The sequence below is a fragment of the Anopheles marshallii genome, chromosome 3, assembly GCF_943734725.1.
Source record: "Anopheles marshallii chromosome 3, idAnoMarsDA_429_01, whole genome shotgun sequence".
NCBI lineage: Eukaryota > Metazoa > Arthropoda > Insecta > Diptera > Culicidae > Anopheles > Anopheles marshallii.
Genome location: NC_071327.1, coordinates 12,967,533 through 12,982,992, shown reverse-complemented (window position 1 = coordinate 12,982,992; position 15,460 = coordinate 12,967,533). Strand labels below are relative to the sequence as shown.

Sequence of the window (15,460 nt, the reverse complement as noted above, 5' to 3'; positions counted from 1 at the left end):
TTGGCGCATCACAGTGTAAATAATTTAACAAATAAAAAATAGTCTAAAAGAATCTTAAGCGATCATCTTTCGGTGGTATGGGCCGTTAAGAATAGAATTTATTTCGGTAACGCTTCACCTGAAAAAAAATCATATTGAAAAAGATACATAAATCTTATTTTCCAAAATTTCCAGAATATCTCGCTGAAACACGATCCGTTGGACTTTCCGGCTTAATTAACACACTGTCAAAGATTCTCCCTTTGCTTAACCGCTGTCGACTATTATCACACGGTGTGGTTCAGGTTTTAGAAGATTCCAAGACGAGGCACACAGAAAAAAAAACACCAGCAACAATCGGTGTTGTCAAACTCGTTTTTGCTTTGCTTACGAACTTCTTCATTTCACGGCCATCTTCCTGCCGAACCAACGGAAACGTTTCCGAGCGCGCACAAAAGCCCCACACACATGCAGCGAAGAAAGCGTCACCGGTTGTACCATTGAAGCGAGAGAAAGATCGTGGCAGAGAGAGCGAGACAGCGAGATCATATATTCAAGGCAAAATCACCACCACGCAGTGTAATGTTAAGCGTGCGGCACGGAAAGGCGTAACGGTGGGCAGAAACCCGGCAATAGGGGGACGGCAACAGCCAGGGAGAACAGACCGGGAAGTTGTCCGCAAGGCTTGCCCGGTGGAGGTTGGTGAGATGTTTTAAAAACATGCGTTTCACACCCATCGCATCAGTCGAATGAGCAGAGCTCGTTGGGACAGTTCACCTACTCGATCCGTGTGTGTCAGTTGATCCAGCACTTGGCGCGTGTTACAGGGGAGTTCCCAACTGCGGTGTGTTGTCCCCTTCGGCGTACGACACTGTGTCGGCACTGTCCTCCGATTGTGGTAGACGTGAAACAGTGGATCAATTAGCAGGGCACGGTGGCGCGACATTCTTCTCGTACGGATTGACAACAATACTTCAGTAGTGGTAGCCGCACCGTAGCGTTGCGACTCGTGTGTGGTGCATCCAAACAAATGCTATGCATTGCAGACACGCTCAAACGCACACAGACGCTTGACGATGGTAAATAACGCTTAACGGCCGCACCAACACACACACATCCATCAGCGGTAGACGCTCTGAGGGCGTGAGTGTATTATAAAAGTAGCTGGATCTCCGTACGGCGTGCTCACACTGCTTCCGGTCGCACGAACGATCTGCTGGATAACTGAGCTTGCAGTAACGCATCAACCAACATGCAGACTTCTACAACAGTACTATCCGTTACGCTGCTGATTGCCACTATCTGCCCGCTAGTAGCAGCACGTAAGTTTCTTGCAGTTTACTATTTCTACGGAGCAAACGGAGTGTTTAATAATAGATGGCCTCGTTTTCAATCACAGAGTTCAACCAGTGCACCGGCAGTGATAAATGCATCAACATTAACGAATGTGCCCGCTTTGGTCCACATTTTAAAGATCCTTCCAAATGGTCCGATAGCATCAAAAATGAATTCCGTGCAAGGGTGTGTAAACGTGAACAGACCAGTAGTGGCAATGTGAGTAAATTGATCGAGTCGTACCAAATTAAGCGCTGGTGTCAAATCAAAGTGATCTCATTCTTGCAGGTCTACAAGGTGTGCTGTCAAAAATCAGTCACATACAACAGTAACCGTAAGCGTGGTCTGGAGGTGCTCGACCTGGAAGGGTGCGGAGCATACTCTGAGGATAGAATCGCCTTCGGACAGGATGCCAAACTATTCCAGTATCCTTGGATGGCGCTCCTAAAGCCCAAGGTTGGTAACTTCCTCTGTGGCGGTACACTGATCAACGAGCGTTACGTACTGACGGCGGCACACTGTCTGAGGCACGCCGATGTGTAGGTATCAATAATATTTCTACACGAACATGTACATCAACTTCTGATTATTTTCTCTTATGATCGTTAGTGCGATAGTTCGTTTGGGCGAGTTTGATCTGAGAAACACAACCGACTGTGACAAACGTGGTGAGTTGTGTGCACCGCCACCGCAAGACATTCCGGTCGAACGAGCCATCGTGCACGAAAACCACAGTGGGCGCCGTAAGGTGAACGACATTGGATTGATCCGGTTGGCTCGAGCAGCGTCCTTTAATGATAGTAAGTATCAAGAGTTAATTGACCATGTTTCTTCGCTTACTTACCCACCAAATGTTTAACTCTTCCTCGTTTTCTCCACAGACGTAGCACCAATCTGCTTACCTGTATCTCCGGTAATGCGTACCACACTGAAAACCTATTTCGTTGCCGGCTGGGGAGCAACCGAATCCGCCCCATTCTCGAACAAGCTTCAGTTCACCAAGCTGAGTTTGCTGGCAAACGATGAGTGCGAACGGCAATTGCTAAATGTGGATCCGTTCACAAAGCTAAACGACAATCAGATCTGTGCGATCGGTACGAATCTGACCGATAACTGTGTCGGCGATTCGGGTGGACCGCTCAAATCGATCAGCGTCAACGCACGCTACGTTCAGTACGGAGTAGTGTCGTTCGGGTTGCCAACATGTGGCAAGCAAAGTGCACCGGGTGTTTATACCAAGGTGGAAAGCTACATCGACTGGATATTGGATCATCTGGAGGAATAACAGTTGGACGTAGGACGAAAACATTGAGCGGGCTCAACAAACATACCTATACATGGCAACACCGTGCGATTCGTCACACACGTGTTGGCTGCGATATTGTAGTACGTATTCAATCTTAGTGGATATGATGTTCAGAACAAAGATATGTAAAAAATAAAATATTACCACGAATGGGAATCGAGACGATACGAATGTTGCTTTTTCTTGGAGAATTACAGGGTGTTTTTTCCAGGCAGTTCGAAATTATTCATCTAAACCCAAACAAGTTATGGATATTGGCAAACCGCTGGAAATGAGTACAAGTCACACCACGTGAAGGTGCCTTTATTAGCAAAATAGAAAGAAGATAGAAACCTTTTGGTGAGTGTTATATAAACAAACCCTGTAAATATTAAAGTAATGTGGGATGCAAGAGCCATTAATTTAATTAATTTTCCTGCATCAAACCCAGTAAATATTAAAGAAACATGGGACTCAAGAGCCACTAGTTTAATTAAACTTAAATTAATGATAGATTAATTAAATTAAATTTGAGCTTTCCATGCGGGTTTCCATTACTAAACACAAGTAATTAAAACAATTGCTAAAAGTCATTCTTGTGGCAGTGTGAATTACCATTAAGCATCATCATCCGTTGCTTTGTGGATCGTTGACGCAAGGTTGTTCCCCCGGTTGGGTGTGTCCCCTTATTCTTAAAGGTGTTCTGCACGGAAGGGAATCACTTTCATACTGAAGATAGCTTGTTCTATGAATCAGCGTGTGAGAGAGTTAAATGTCCCGAGTAAGCTGTGACTAATGGTTTTTAAAAGTGAAGTAATCCATTTAGAAGTAGTTTTCTTACGATTTTCAAAAGAATTTAAAAAAATATATAATGAGTTCCACTAGTAACCTCAACATTGTTATAGATAAACCATTTAATGGTATCGGAAAGTAAAGTGGGTATGTCTGTACTTCTGTGGTATGAGTTCCGTCCGCGGGGTAAACCCCACTCAACAGGGAAAACAAACAAAACCAGGAAATCCAACAAGTACAGTTTGATTACTAGATAAATTGTTATGGTAACTTAGGACTTAAATCGAGATGCTTGTTTTACGATGAAGATGTTAATGTCAATGACACCAATATAATTAACTCACGAACGAAGTGTCCTTTTTCGATTAGATTCGTCCATTTCGGACACGTTATTGCGTAGTCCTGTGTGAGAGAGCGAGAGTGATCATATTCAAATGCAAAAGAACAATCAAGCATGCGCTACGGAAAGGCGTAACGGTTGACTGAAAAAACCCGCCAAGAACTAAGAACGATAAGACAAGAAACAGGGAGAGTATGCTTTAAACACACACGCTTTACATACATCCCATCAGTTGCATAAGCAGTGCTCGGTGAGAAAGTTCGTCCGCCTGGTCCGTGCGTGTCAGTTGGTCCAAAACATGGCGCGAATTGAAGTCTGATAAGGAAGTTTGCACGTACGGTGAATTTGTCCAGCTTCTATCGATTGGTTTGGACAACGCAGATAAAGCATCAGACAAGCAACGGTGTCGTGACATTCCCCTCGATAGTGAAGACGCCGTACGGATTGAAAATATTTCTTCAGAATTGGTGAATACTCCACGATAGAAAGATTCAAATCTGTTACGCAAAGGCGGAGTCCAACCCATACAGATGCTTAGCGATAACACTTAACAGCTGTACCTATACACATTCATCCACAAAATACACACATTCACAAAAATAGAAATTTCGACGACGTGATTGTGGTATAAAAATAGCTGAATCTCTGTATGGCGTGCTAAGGAACCAACGAACTGGAGAATAACTCATCTTGGAGTAACGCATCAACCGACATGCACACCTTCACAACAGCACTATCCGTTACGCTGCTGATTGCCACTATCTGCCAGCTAGTAGCAGCGCGTAAGTTTCTTGCAATTGAATATCGTATCAAATAGTGGAGTTTTCGCGCACAAATTAGTTCATCTCCAACAGAGTTCAACCAGTGCACCGGTGGTGATAGTTGCATCGACATTAACGAATGTGCCATCTTTGGTCCACATTTTTTCGACCCTTCCAAATGGTCCGATAGCATCAAAAATGAATTCCGTGTGAGGCTCTGTCAACGTGAAGAGTCTAGTAGTGGAAATGTGAGTATATATGTTTGTATATATGATGTAATTACAGTGCTTCTAGGCTAGGCACAAACTATCGTAAAAGCTATATTTCAATAGGCTTAACTTCTAAAGAATTGGACAACACTGGACACCAAACTACAGTATAGAGTAGTAAGGCAAACAGGCCCAGCGTCTTCCAGTCCCTGTTCATGCAGTTCCCCCTGTGGAGACTAAACGACAATTGGGGATCAAAAATAACCCCCAGGTCACGCACAACAGACATACGTCCAAGCACACACTTATTTAGGGAATTATCGGAACGAACAATTTTACGAGGTCCGGAGGAGGACACTAAAGAGCACTTGTCAGAACAGAGGGTTAGAAAGTTTAGATCACTCCAAGAGGAGAAAGAATCTATGACCATTTGAAGAAAATAACACTGGCAGAGGGATGAGATTGGAAGAAATATTTTGAGGTCATCTGCATATGGCCCATTAGTGGTCCATTACAGGTAGGATATAACTCACATCATTAACAAATAACTCGTACTGAAGAGGATTAAGAAGCCTGCCCTGGGGAACACCGGACGTGCTGGAGAACTCTTCAGATAGACATGACTCGAACCTAACATGCTAACTGCAACCGGATAGATATGACTCAATCCACCGCAAAGTTTCCGCACCGACACCAATTTTGACAAGTTTGTCGAGGAGAAGGCTGTGACAAACGCAATCAAACACCGCCTTTAAGTCAGTATAAAGTACATCAATCTACTCACCACTGTCCAAATATGTATGTAGTACGGAATCAAACTTGAGGGTGTACATGAACCATCAAAGGTAAGCGGACAAGGGATTCGAACGCTATAGTACTAGCAAAAAGGATCGAAATCCTACGGTAATAGGAACGCAAACTCCGATCGCCCTTCTTGAAGACAGGGACAAGCAGAGCTGACTTCCAGATTTCAGGGAAGATAAAAGTGCATAAAGCTTGAATGACAAACAACAAACAAAGGCAAAGTTATTACTGCATTTGCTTAGCATCGAAACCAGAATTCGAAAGAAAGAATCGAAACCAAATTAAGCGCTAGAATCAATGTGATCTCATTCTTGCAGATTTATAGGGTGTGCTGTCAACAGTCAGTCACTTACAGTAACCGTAAGCGAGGTCTGGGGGTGCTCGACCTGGAAGGGTGCGGAGCATACTATGAGGATAGGATCGCCTTGGGTCAGGATGCCAAACTATTCCAGTATCCTTGGATGGCGCTCCTAAAGCCCAAGGTTGGTAACTTCCTCTGTAGCGGTACACTGATCAACGAGCGTTACGTACTGACGGCGGCACACTGTCTGAGGCACACCGATGTGTAGGTATCAATAATATTTCTACACGAACATGTACATCAACTTCTGATTATTTTCTCTTATGATCGTTAGTGCGATAGTTCGTTTGGGCGAGTTTGATCTGAGAAACACAACCGATTGTGACAAACGTGGTGAGTTGTGTGCACCGCCACCGCAAGACATTCCGGTCGAACGAGCCATCGTGCACGAAAACCACAGTGAGAGTCGTAAGGCGAACGACATTGGACTGATCCGGTTGGCTCGAGTAGCATCGTTTAATGATAGTAAGTGTCATGAGCTAATTGACCATGTTTCTTTCCTTACTAAAATGTTTCACTCTTCCTCGTTTTCTCCACAGACGTAGCACCAATTTGCTTGCCTGTATTTCAGGGAGCGTGTCCCATACGGATAACCTATATCGTTGCCGGCTGGGGAGCAACCGAATCCGCCCCATACTCGAACAAGCTTCAGTTCGCCAAGCTGAATTTGCTGCCAATTGACGAGTGCGAACGGCAGTTGAAATCTATCGCTCGGCACACAAAGCTAAACGACAATCAGATCTGTGCGATCGGTACGAATCTGACCGATAACTGTGTCGGTGATTCGGGTGGACCGCTCAAAACGATCAGCGTCAATGAACGCTACGTCCAGTACGGTATAGTTTCTTTCGGGTTGGCAACATGTGGCAGGCAAAGTGCGCCGGGTGTTTATACCAAGGTGGAAAGCTACATCGACTGGATAATGGAACATCTGGAGGAATAAACAACGGATTCATCTCTTCACACGAGCGACTACTAGATTGACTAAATGCAGCAGGGAATAATCCGCTCAACAGCGAAATAATTAAAATTTTGGAAAATTTCTTCATTAACCTTATAAAAAAGTTATACAGAAATATACGTTTTTCTGTTCTTCGTGAACGACATTATAAGACGTGTAATGACCAATCGTTTTTATCATTGTTTATCACTGGTTTAACAGAAAATGGGAACTATCCTGGGTATCAGCCACATAATTCATTAGCAAAGCCAAATTGCCATTACACGCTAAAGCTTTAGAGATACCTTCCAATACATAAAGATACCTTCATTCAGATTTTCAAATTGATACTCCTTAAAACACCGAAAACGCTACTGAGCCAAGGCCGATACAATTGCATTGAGGATCAAAGCGAAGGAGACGAAGTACCTGATACCGTGATAGAGCCCGACTCGGAGGCAGAGTGTCAGTTGACGGCGACGATATCGAGGTGATAGAGGAGTTCTGCTACCATGGTACGACCGTAACTTTGGACAACAACGCAAACAGCGAAATCCAAAGCCGTTTTGTTCAGGGAAATCGTACCTACTACGGGCTCCATAAACTCCTACAATCCAGAAGACTCCAGCAACACACGAAATGCTCGATATATCGCACACTGATACGTCCGGTAGTTCTGTTTGGCGGAGTTGATATTCTGAAGGTAGTCAAAGCCGGAAGAATACGACGGTTCATCCGACAGTCATGGATGGACCAATGCAACCCTGAACCGCGTTTCCTGGAAGCGGATTAACGACCCGGGCATGTCTACACGACGTGCTCAGCCCTGAGCATACCCAGACGAAAAAGAAGAAAAAGAAGAAGAAAGAAAAAGAAGAAGAAAGAAAAAGAAGAAAAGGAGAATAAGAAGAAGAATTAGAAGAAGGAGAAGAAGGAGAAGAAGAAGAAGAAGAAGAAGGAGGAGGAGGAGGAGGAGGAGGAGGAGGAGGAGGAGGAGGAGGAGGAGGAGGAGGAGGAGGAGGAGGAGAAGGAAGAGGAGAAGAGGAGGAGGAGGAGGAGGAGGAGAAGACGACGAAGACAAAAGACACCTAGTGAATTTTGCATTAAAAAAATAACCCAATTAACTAACCTTTTTTTCGTCACCTTTTTTTCTCGTACTTTTTGTACACCTTTTAAGGCCTAAATGCTTTTGGGGAATAACGAAAAGGATTTCCCCATACCTAACCGATATTCCCGAAAGGTGCATTAATATGTCATGAGTGATGTGTGCCGCCCGAGCGTACCTGTACTGTGACAGCGCTCATTCTTCGATGTGACACACGAACGACACCTCGGTCTTCTGGCTGTGATATTATAGAACCATGATCATGATCTGGGATGTGATATCAAATATCATCGACGTATCTTCCACCCTGCTTTGATATTCGCTTCACGATAGCCCGGACCGTGTTGAACCAGCGTACATGAATTTAACCATTTTTTGCAAATACGTGGACGTGGTTTGGCAATGTCACGATCAAGAACGGCGATAAAATTTAACCAGATGCTTCTGTAACCTAATCTACGCCTTATACATAATAAGACAAAGCTGATGAGACAACGCCACGCAACAAGCATCATCCTTCTCAGCCGGTCAAACCAGTGCATCCATTCGAATTCCAGCCGAATTTATCTCAAAGAGTGGGAAGGTACAAACTTCTGTGAGTGGTGCTGAGAATGGAGGCACGGAGAAATAAATCCATTGCTTCAATCAGCACCCCAAATTGCAATGATATTTAGCCGCGATATTTGCTTCTGTTGCATCTAGCAAAAAAAGCAACAAGTGTGTCTCTTATCAGGAATGAATCGTCGAAAGTCACGTCAAACGGGTTCACGGACAGCAAGTCACGTGATAGCTTGTTTTAGATTGCGAAGTAAATTGAAATTTGATTTTTGTTTTGGCAATTTCTTTTTACGTACGGATCAACATGTACGTTTCTTTTGGCAGTTTGTTTTGTAAATTATCAGTCACGTAAACAAAATAAAATACGTAATGTGTTCCGGGAGTTTATTTTTCCCATGTAAACTCCTACATGTTTCTCATACAAACTCCTAGACGACAGACAGATCAAATGATCTGTGTAACGTATTTGGATTTAATTTTCTAAAAAAACTAAACACGCCTTACTCGTTATGCGTTTAGAAAAGAAAGAGGACGATAGTATCGCTTCTAGTTGACAACTCAGCGTTGACAGCTGTCATTCTTTGGCAGTGCTGCCAGTATTAATCTAGCTCGCGAAGTTTCCAGCCATACATCACCTTCCCAATTTTCTCCCAATAACCTTTCCAGGCCCACAGGTCCAACCGTTACCTTGGTGCACTTTGGCGAAGACACCGGTTCTAAATCGTCGATTCGGCAACCAATTGTCCAGTCTTTTACTGGTACTGGTCTAAGTGGATCCAGACTTGTTCTTATCTTTCTTCCAAATATCATAACGAACACCGTTTCGCTCTCATTCATTCAGCTCAAACTCACTGGCTGTTGTATCTACTACATCATCTCAATAAGAAGCCTTACAATGCCTCTGCTGACTATGTCAACTGTTTTAAAAAAAAGTCCTGACTGGGTCGTCCTATGTCAATGCAACGATGAGACTACGACTCCTCGAATCCGGTAAGTCCAATCACCTGTTCAAAGAGCTCAAAAGGGGCTCGTGGTTGCAGAGGACCAATCAAAATGCTTCGACACATATGAGGTAAAATATTCTGTTTTCAGACACTTCAGACTTGGAAATTACTGATAAGGTTGGAACTATTCTTTGGTATATGCAGAAAAGTTAAATTCTGAACGATTACGAACGCTCACCAATCGTATGCGATCTTCTGGTACGACAAAAATCATGCCTTCCATCAGGAACTCTACTGCAAGTACTTATCACCCTAACAAGGTGGCCAAATCGTCTAAATGCACCTCGTGCTGTTTGTGCCGAAGAATCTTCTTTCCGTCGTTTTCAGAATCAACCAACCCAGTATCGTAGTGTAAAAGATCGTTTGTTATAACGTTCCGAACAGGTATCGCGATAGATGCATACGTACATATTCCATGGATAATAAAGCATGATTGGGCGGTCTGGTCGGTGGTGTGTTTGGTAGCGGCGCCGGTCTTCACACGACAGGACCGGTCCAAAATCCCATCCGGATCAAACCCCCGTACGCAGGACTGACTGTCCAGCTACGAGTAAATACTGTCAAATAGAAGCCCGGAATGGCAGGTCAAGAGCTCTTAAGGTTGTTGTGCCGATGAAGAAGAATAAAATAAGATTGGATATCATGTAAGCAGCAATAATATAATATGCAATATGCAAAAATAAAAAAAAAAGTACTATGAATGAATGTGTTTCTACACACTGCATTATATCCGCATTATAACTGATGAACATGAATATTCCGGGTTTAGTGTGCCGATTGACGGAGATCTATAGCGCAATTATTAACGCATTTTACGTCCCTTCACACGAGTAGTTGATCGTATCTGACAGGAATTGACATGGTTTTACAACACTAAACAACATTTTCCATCGTAGCTGTGGTTATTTAAAAAGGATGCTTATTGACCCAAATCCAAACAATTCTCAACCTTCCACTTGGTGGCAGAACAATTTATAGACTTATTTTGTCCAATCGGTCTAATTTTACCCAACACTTTCAAGAGACTTGAAACTATTTGTACCGCAGACGTCCATTCATGTGATTTTCCACAGAAAATGGTTATAGTGAATTATTTAGCATGATTAAGTCAATTATTTAGTTTTACGTGTGTTAAAACATCATCGGAACGAATAAAACCGTCGAGCAGTGGAGAAACAACTATCAAACAAAAAAATCCCAACCATGCCGTTTCTGGATCGCAAGCAAACACTTGAGGAGTAAAATGGTTTATCTTGCATGAGATCTGTTGAGCACACACCAACCACCGTCTCGCCGGCATCTTGAATAATCTGTTAGCAATCGCAATACACATAGCCCGCTGCGATACGCACTCACACACTGCCAAAGTGATCAGTGCCGGGGGTTTGTTTTTATCTCGTCGACACTCACACGATTGCGCCAAAAAACAAAACAACTCCCCCCCCCCCGTGGGAGGCCTGCGTAACGTACACACCCCTAAACCTCGGGGGGTGAACGGCACGGTTATAAAAGGAGCCAGTCCCGTTGCGGTCGCGCACACTACAGCCGGAAACGCGGTCGGATCGCATACGGACAACACAACGAGGGGTTTTTGTTTTCGGTACCGGTTCGGTTTAGAGATGCATTCGGGCGCACGAATCCTGACCGGTTGGGTGGCGTTCGTCGCTTGCTGCCAAACAGTCACCGCACGTAAGTATCGCTGGTGTGGCCGCTTTTACGCACGGTTGCTGAAAACTGTCACAATGTTCAACAGAGTTCAACACATGCCCGGACGGTGAATCGTGCATACATATTCATGACTGCGAACGATTCAGTCCGCACCACAATCAACCGGCCAAATGGTCGACCAGCTTGCGGGACGAGTTTCGGCGACGGGTCTGCGAGCGGGGCAGAACCGACGGCAAGAGTGTGCGTGTCTTTCGGGCGGTGTTTGGTATGATGTTGGTGATAATTATGCATCCTTTCTCGTGCAGGTGTTCAAGGTATGCTGTGACGATCCCGTACCGTTGGACGAGCCTGCCAATAGGCGGGGCTTGGAGCTGCTCGATCTGGAGCACTGTGGGTCCTACACGGACGACAAAATTTCGTTCGGCCAGGACGCTAAACTGTTTCAGTTTCCGTGGATGGCGCTGCTGAAATCTAAAGCCGGCCACTTCTTCTGTGGCGGTACGCTGATCAACGACCGCTACGTACTGACGGCGGCACACTGTCTCGTGAGCAATGATGTGTAAGTATCCGAAGGGTTGTGAATGCGCTTTGGTAGTTAGTTTTATTTTTGCAACTGTTTTCGCTTTGCCACGGTCAGTGCGTTCGTGCGGCTTGGTGAGTACGATCTGAACAGCACGATCGATTGTGATAAGCATGGGGAGTGTGCGATGGCACCGCAGGACATCCCGGTGGAGCGCACCTTCAGCCACGAGGACTACAGTGGTCGGTACAAGATGAACGACATCGGGCTGATACGTCTGGCGCGCCGTGCCGAGCTGAACGACAGTGAGTCACCACTGGATGGTCCTTACCGTCCCTATTTCGAGCAACCTGAGCTCTATTTCGTCCGTTTTTTTTTTCTTGCATTCCCAACCAGATGTACTCCCAATATGTCTACCGGTATCACCCGAACTCGGTACGAAGCAGACGATCTACTTCGTGGTCGGTTGGGGCCAAACGCACAACGCACTGTTCGCGAACAGGCTGCAGTACACCAAGCTGACCCTGGTGCAGAACGATGCGTGCCAGACGCAGCTACGGCAAAAGGATAAATTCGTCCGCATCACCGATGGGCAGCTGTGCGCGATCGGTGCCGACCTGTCCGACAACTGTTCCGGTGATTCGGGCGGCCCGTTGAAGTCGATCAGCATGCAACACTCACGCTACGTCCAGTACGGTGTGGTGTCGTTCGGTTTGCGGACATGCGGCAAACAAAGTGCACCGGGCGTGTACACCAAGGTGGAGAATTACGTCGACTGGATTCTGAGCCGGTTGGAAGAGTGATTTCCATTCCATGGAATCTTAAATCGTGCCTTCTGTTGGCATGACGCAAACATGACAGAAACCGTCCATGATGATTATAACATAAGTTAAAGCTCAACTAACCTCCTCAATTTAGGGTAGTATTGTAGACGAGCACCAATACTCATGGAAATGTGCACAATGCATCATAAAATAGAATCGTATCTTAAAAAAAAAACATAATGTTTAAAAAAAACTCAAAAACATGTCGGCAAGTTTGAGGGATAATTTTTATTGTCCTAATAAAAAAATAATTTATATGCAAATGAACTCTGAATATGAATAACGATAAACTGGTCATATGATGACTTATGAAATTAATCTATTGCCTCCAACTATCCACAGATAGTTTGTTTGTCTTGTGGATGATCTTTATGTGGATCCAACGCTTAATCTTTACCGTCTGTCACCACTTAAGATTACATTCTTATAATGGTCATTGAAGAACCCCCCCTCAGACTTGACTATTGCCATTACAAAACGACAAAAAAAAAAACTGTAATTGGGATTTTACAACCACCAGAGGCAACATTCACAACCGCTCCTTTTATAGCTTGCTGCCACTGTACCGTGGAGTCTGTGTGGGGGAAATTAGCAGCGATGGGATAAACCCGAAAGCCCCGGGAAAACTAATTAAAGCAGGGAATTCATTAAACCCAAATCTGTTGACTGGTTCTGTCTGGTAGCGACAGATTTATGTGATCCGAATGGCATAAGTGGAAAAGAGCGATATAAAGCGTTAGTAGATATAAAACTGATACAAGTTTTAATCGTTTCTTACATAAATAATGTTGTTTTTTAATCTTCTGAACACTAACAAAGCGCTTTCAATCGTAGAAATGAGTGGTTTGTAGTTAAATTAGTGGCTAACTAATTTGGGAACTAGTTAAAAGAGCATTCAATTATTAGATAAAGGACATAGAACAGGTCTATTGATTTAAATTAGAATGTTATGATGAGAAAAACGCGATAGTGGCGACTTATCTGGCTTTTTCAACAACCTGATTAACTCTACAACTTTTTGCACTATAAATTTTAAGTAAAATATTTAGCTGAGGAAAACGGAAAGCATGAAAAAAGCTTTAAAACAGGGAGAAACTTCATATTAACCACCTTGCCCATGCAGAATAGGAGCAAATCACCCACACAGATTCATGAAACAGCTGATTGCCCACGAAGCAATTCCGAAGCAGCCCACGAAGAGAAAGATTGGCCGTTTTTGGGCCGGATAATCGGCCGAATAGCCGAACTGTCCGGCAGATCGAAAGGATTGTGAAAGAAACGAGGAAGAGGCAATGCGGCTCATTCTCTTGCGACAACGGCTGCTTGGATGCCATACGCGAATGGCTATTGCGTTTCTGCAATGGACACGCGTATTATTTCTACTCCTTGCTCTGGGAGAAAATAGCAAAGTGTTGCATAATTAAGACGTCGTGGTAGTAGCAACATTTAGCAACACTTTCCTTAAAATAGCACTTTAAATATAGTAAAACACTATGCAAATCCTTGCAACACTTCACTCCATGCACGTTGCCGTCAAAGAACGCCAGTAGAATGCTGTTACGATGAGTTTTTTCTGTACTTTTGAATAGATAGTATAAATAAACGTTGCTTGATCGATTATATTTGGTTTACTTACCGATTTTAAACCGATATCCTAAGTTAATCTAGAATAATCCTACAATAATCCACACGTTTAACAACAGCGAATGGGTTCATCATAGCGGAAAAAACTAAGTCTTAGAAGAGCGATAAGTTATAAGAAGCAGTACAATGTACGAAAGGCCGCCCACTATATGGAGTTAACCGGCGTGAAACGCAATGAAACTGGTAGTTGTGGGGTAAAAATGTTCCTTGGGATGTCGATCGGTCTTACAGACACACACACATATACATGTAGACAATACATACGAAAAAAGTTCCGCGTTTCTACATTGCAAACTGCATCGATACAGTGGGGTTTCCCGCACTGGTATAAATTATAGCACGGAACTGGAATGTTACAGTTTTGCAGCTGTGCCTCGTTAAAGAAGGGTAAAGAACATCTATTGCAATCTCGGCAGCATAAAAGATAATTACGGACCGGTGTGTTGCCAGTTCAACGTCTCGCATACCAGGCACCTCCACCTGCTGAACATTTGTAGGGACGGCGTTTAAAATTCCTACCATCGATCACTTGATCGTAGCTGAATGATTTCGAATAATTAGTAAATAGTAGCTGAATCTCTGCGAAAGTTATTAAAATTTATTTCATATATAGATATAACAAATCGGGACGAACTGGTGGTGTGTTGATAGCGGCGCCGATCTTCACACGACAGGACCTGGCCAAGATGTCTGACTATCCGGCTACGTGGTAAGTACGTGGCAAGTATATTAAGCCAGAAATGGCAGGCAAGAACCTATAGTTTGTATAGTCAAGTCAAGAAAAAAAGTTATAACAAGGATAGAAACAAATACAAAACAAGTCTCGAAAATTATTTAAAATGTGCCAAATTGTTATAGAAGATATTTCCAAAAGTGAAAACAAAAAAAGTTACAAATATTTAACACGTTTTGTACCGCGTCACCCAAATATGGGTGACGCGAAATCTTCCCAGCGGCCGGCGTCACCCAAATATGGGTGACACTCTGAAGCACTTAGAAAATAAAAAGTGTTTGCCCTCTTGATATCAAGTCAAATAAACACGCTCATTAGTGCAAATTTAGACCGAGTAACAAAACAGTATTTTTAAATTTCTCTACTTAAGTACAGGCAGTCCCCGAGATGCGCGCTTCCTCTTGTCTCACAAAATCTATACAAAAAAATGAAAACTTGATCTAAAATATCTTCCTCTAGGCCTCTAGGTCTGCCATTTCCGGTAATTCTTTTGCGTTTTTATTCTCACCCGCACCTGGATAGTCAGTCCTGCGTACGTGAGGGTTGGTTCTGATGGGATTTTGAACCGGTCCGTTCGTGTGAAGAGTGGCGCCGCTAC

At 43.8% G+C, this 15,460-nt stretch overlaps 3 protein-coding genes across 3 annotated transcripts; all 3 read left to right on the top strand.

The window, feature by feature from the left end:
* Window positions 1–1,231: 1,231 nt before the first annotated feature.
* On the top strand, window positions 1,232–2,599 carry LOC128715865 (phenoloxidase-activating factor 3-like). Its single transcript, XM_053810783.1, has 5 exons — window positions 1,232–1,301; window positions 1,379–1,533; window positions 1,603–1,853; window positions 1,924–2,114; window positions 2,196–2,599. The coding sequence occupies exons 1-5, from the start codon at window positions 1,232–1,234 to the stop codon at window positions 2,597–2,599; spliced, it is 1,071 nt and encodes a 356-aa protein (XP_053666758.1).
* A 1,844-nt stretch (window positions 2,600–4,443) lies between these two features.
* Window positions 4,444–6,809, top strand: LOC128710964 (phenoloxidase-activating factor 3-like). Its single transcript, XM_053805827.1, has 5 exons — window positions 4,444–4,513; window positions 4,586–4,740; window positions 5,823–6,070; window positions 6,141–6,331; window positions 6,406–6,809. The coding sequence occupies exons 1-5, from the start codon at window positions 4,444–4,446 to the stop codon at window positions 6,807–6,809; spliced, it is 1,068 nt and encodes a 355-aa protein (XP_053661802.1).
* A 4,283-nt stretch (window positions 6,810–11,092) lies between these two features.
* LOC128716220 (phenoloxidase-activating factor 3-like) lies at window positions 11,093–12,464 on the top strand. Its single transcript, XM_053811139.1, has 5 exons — window positions 11,093–11,162; window positions 11,227–11,381; window positions 11,447–11,700; window positions 11,779–11,966; window positions 12,058–12,464. The coding sequence occupies exons 1-5, from the start codon at window positions 11,093–11,095 to the stop codon at window positions 12,462–12,464; spliced, it is 1,074 nt and encodes a 357-aa protein (XP_053667114.1).
* Window positions 12,465–15,460: the final 2,996 nt, after the last annotated feature.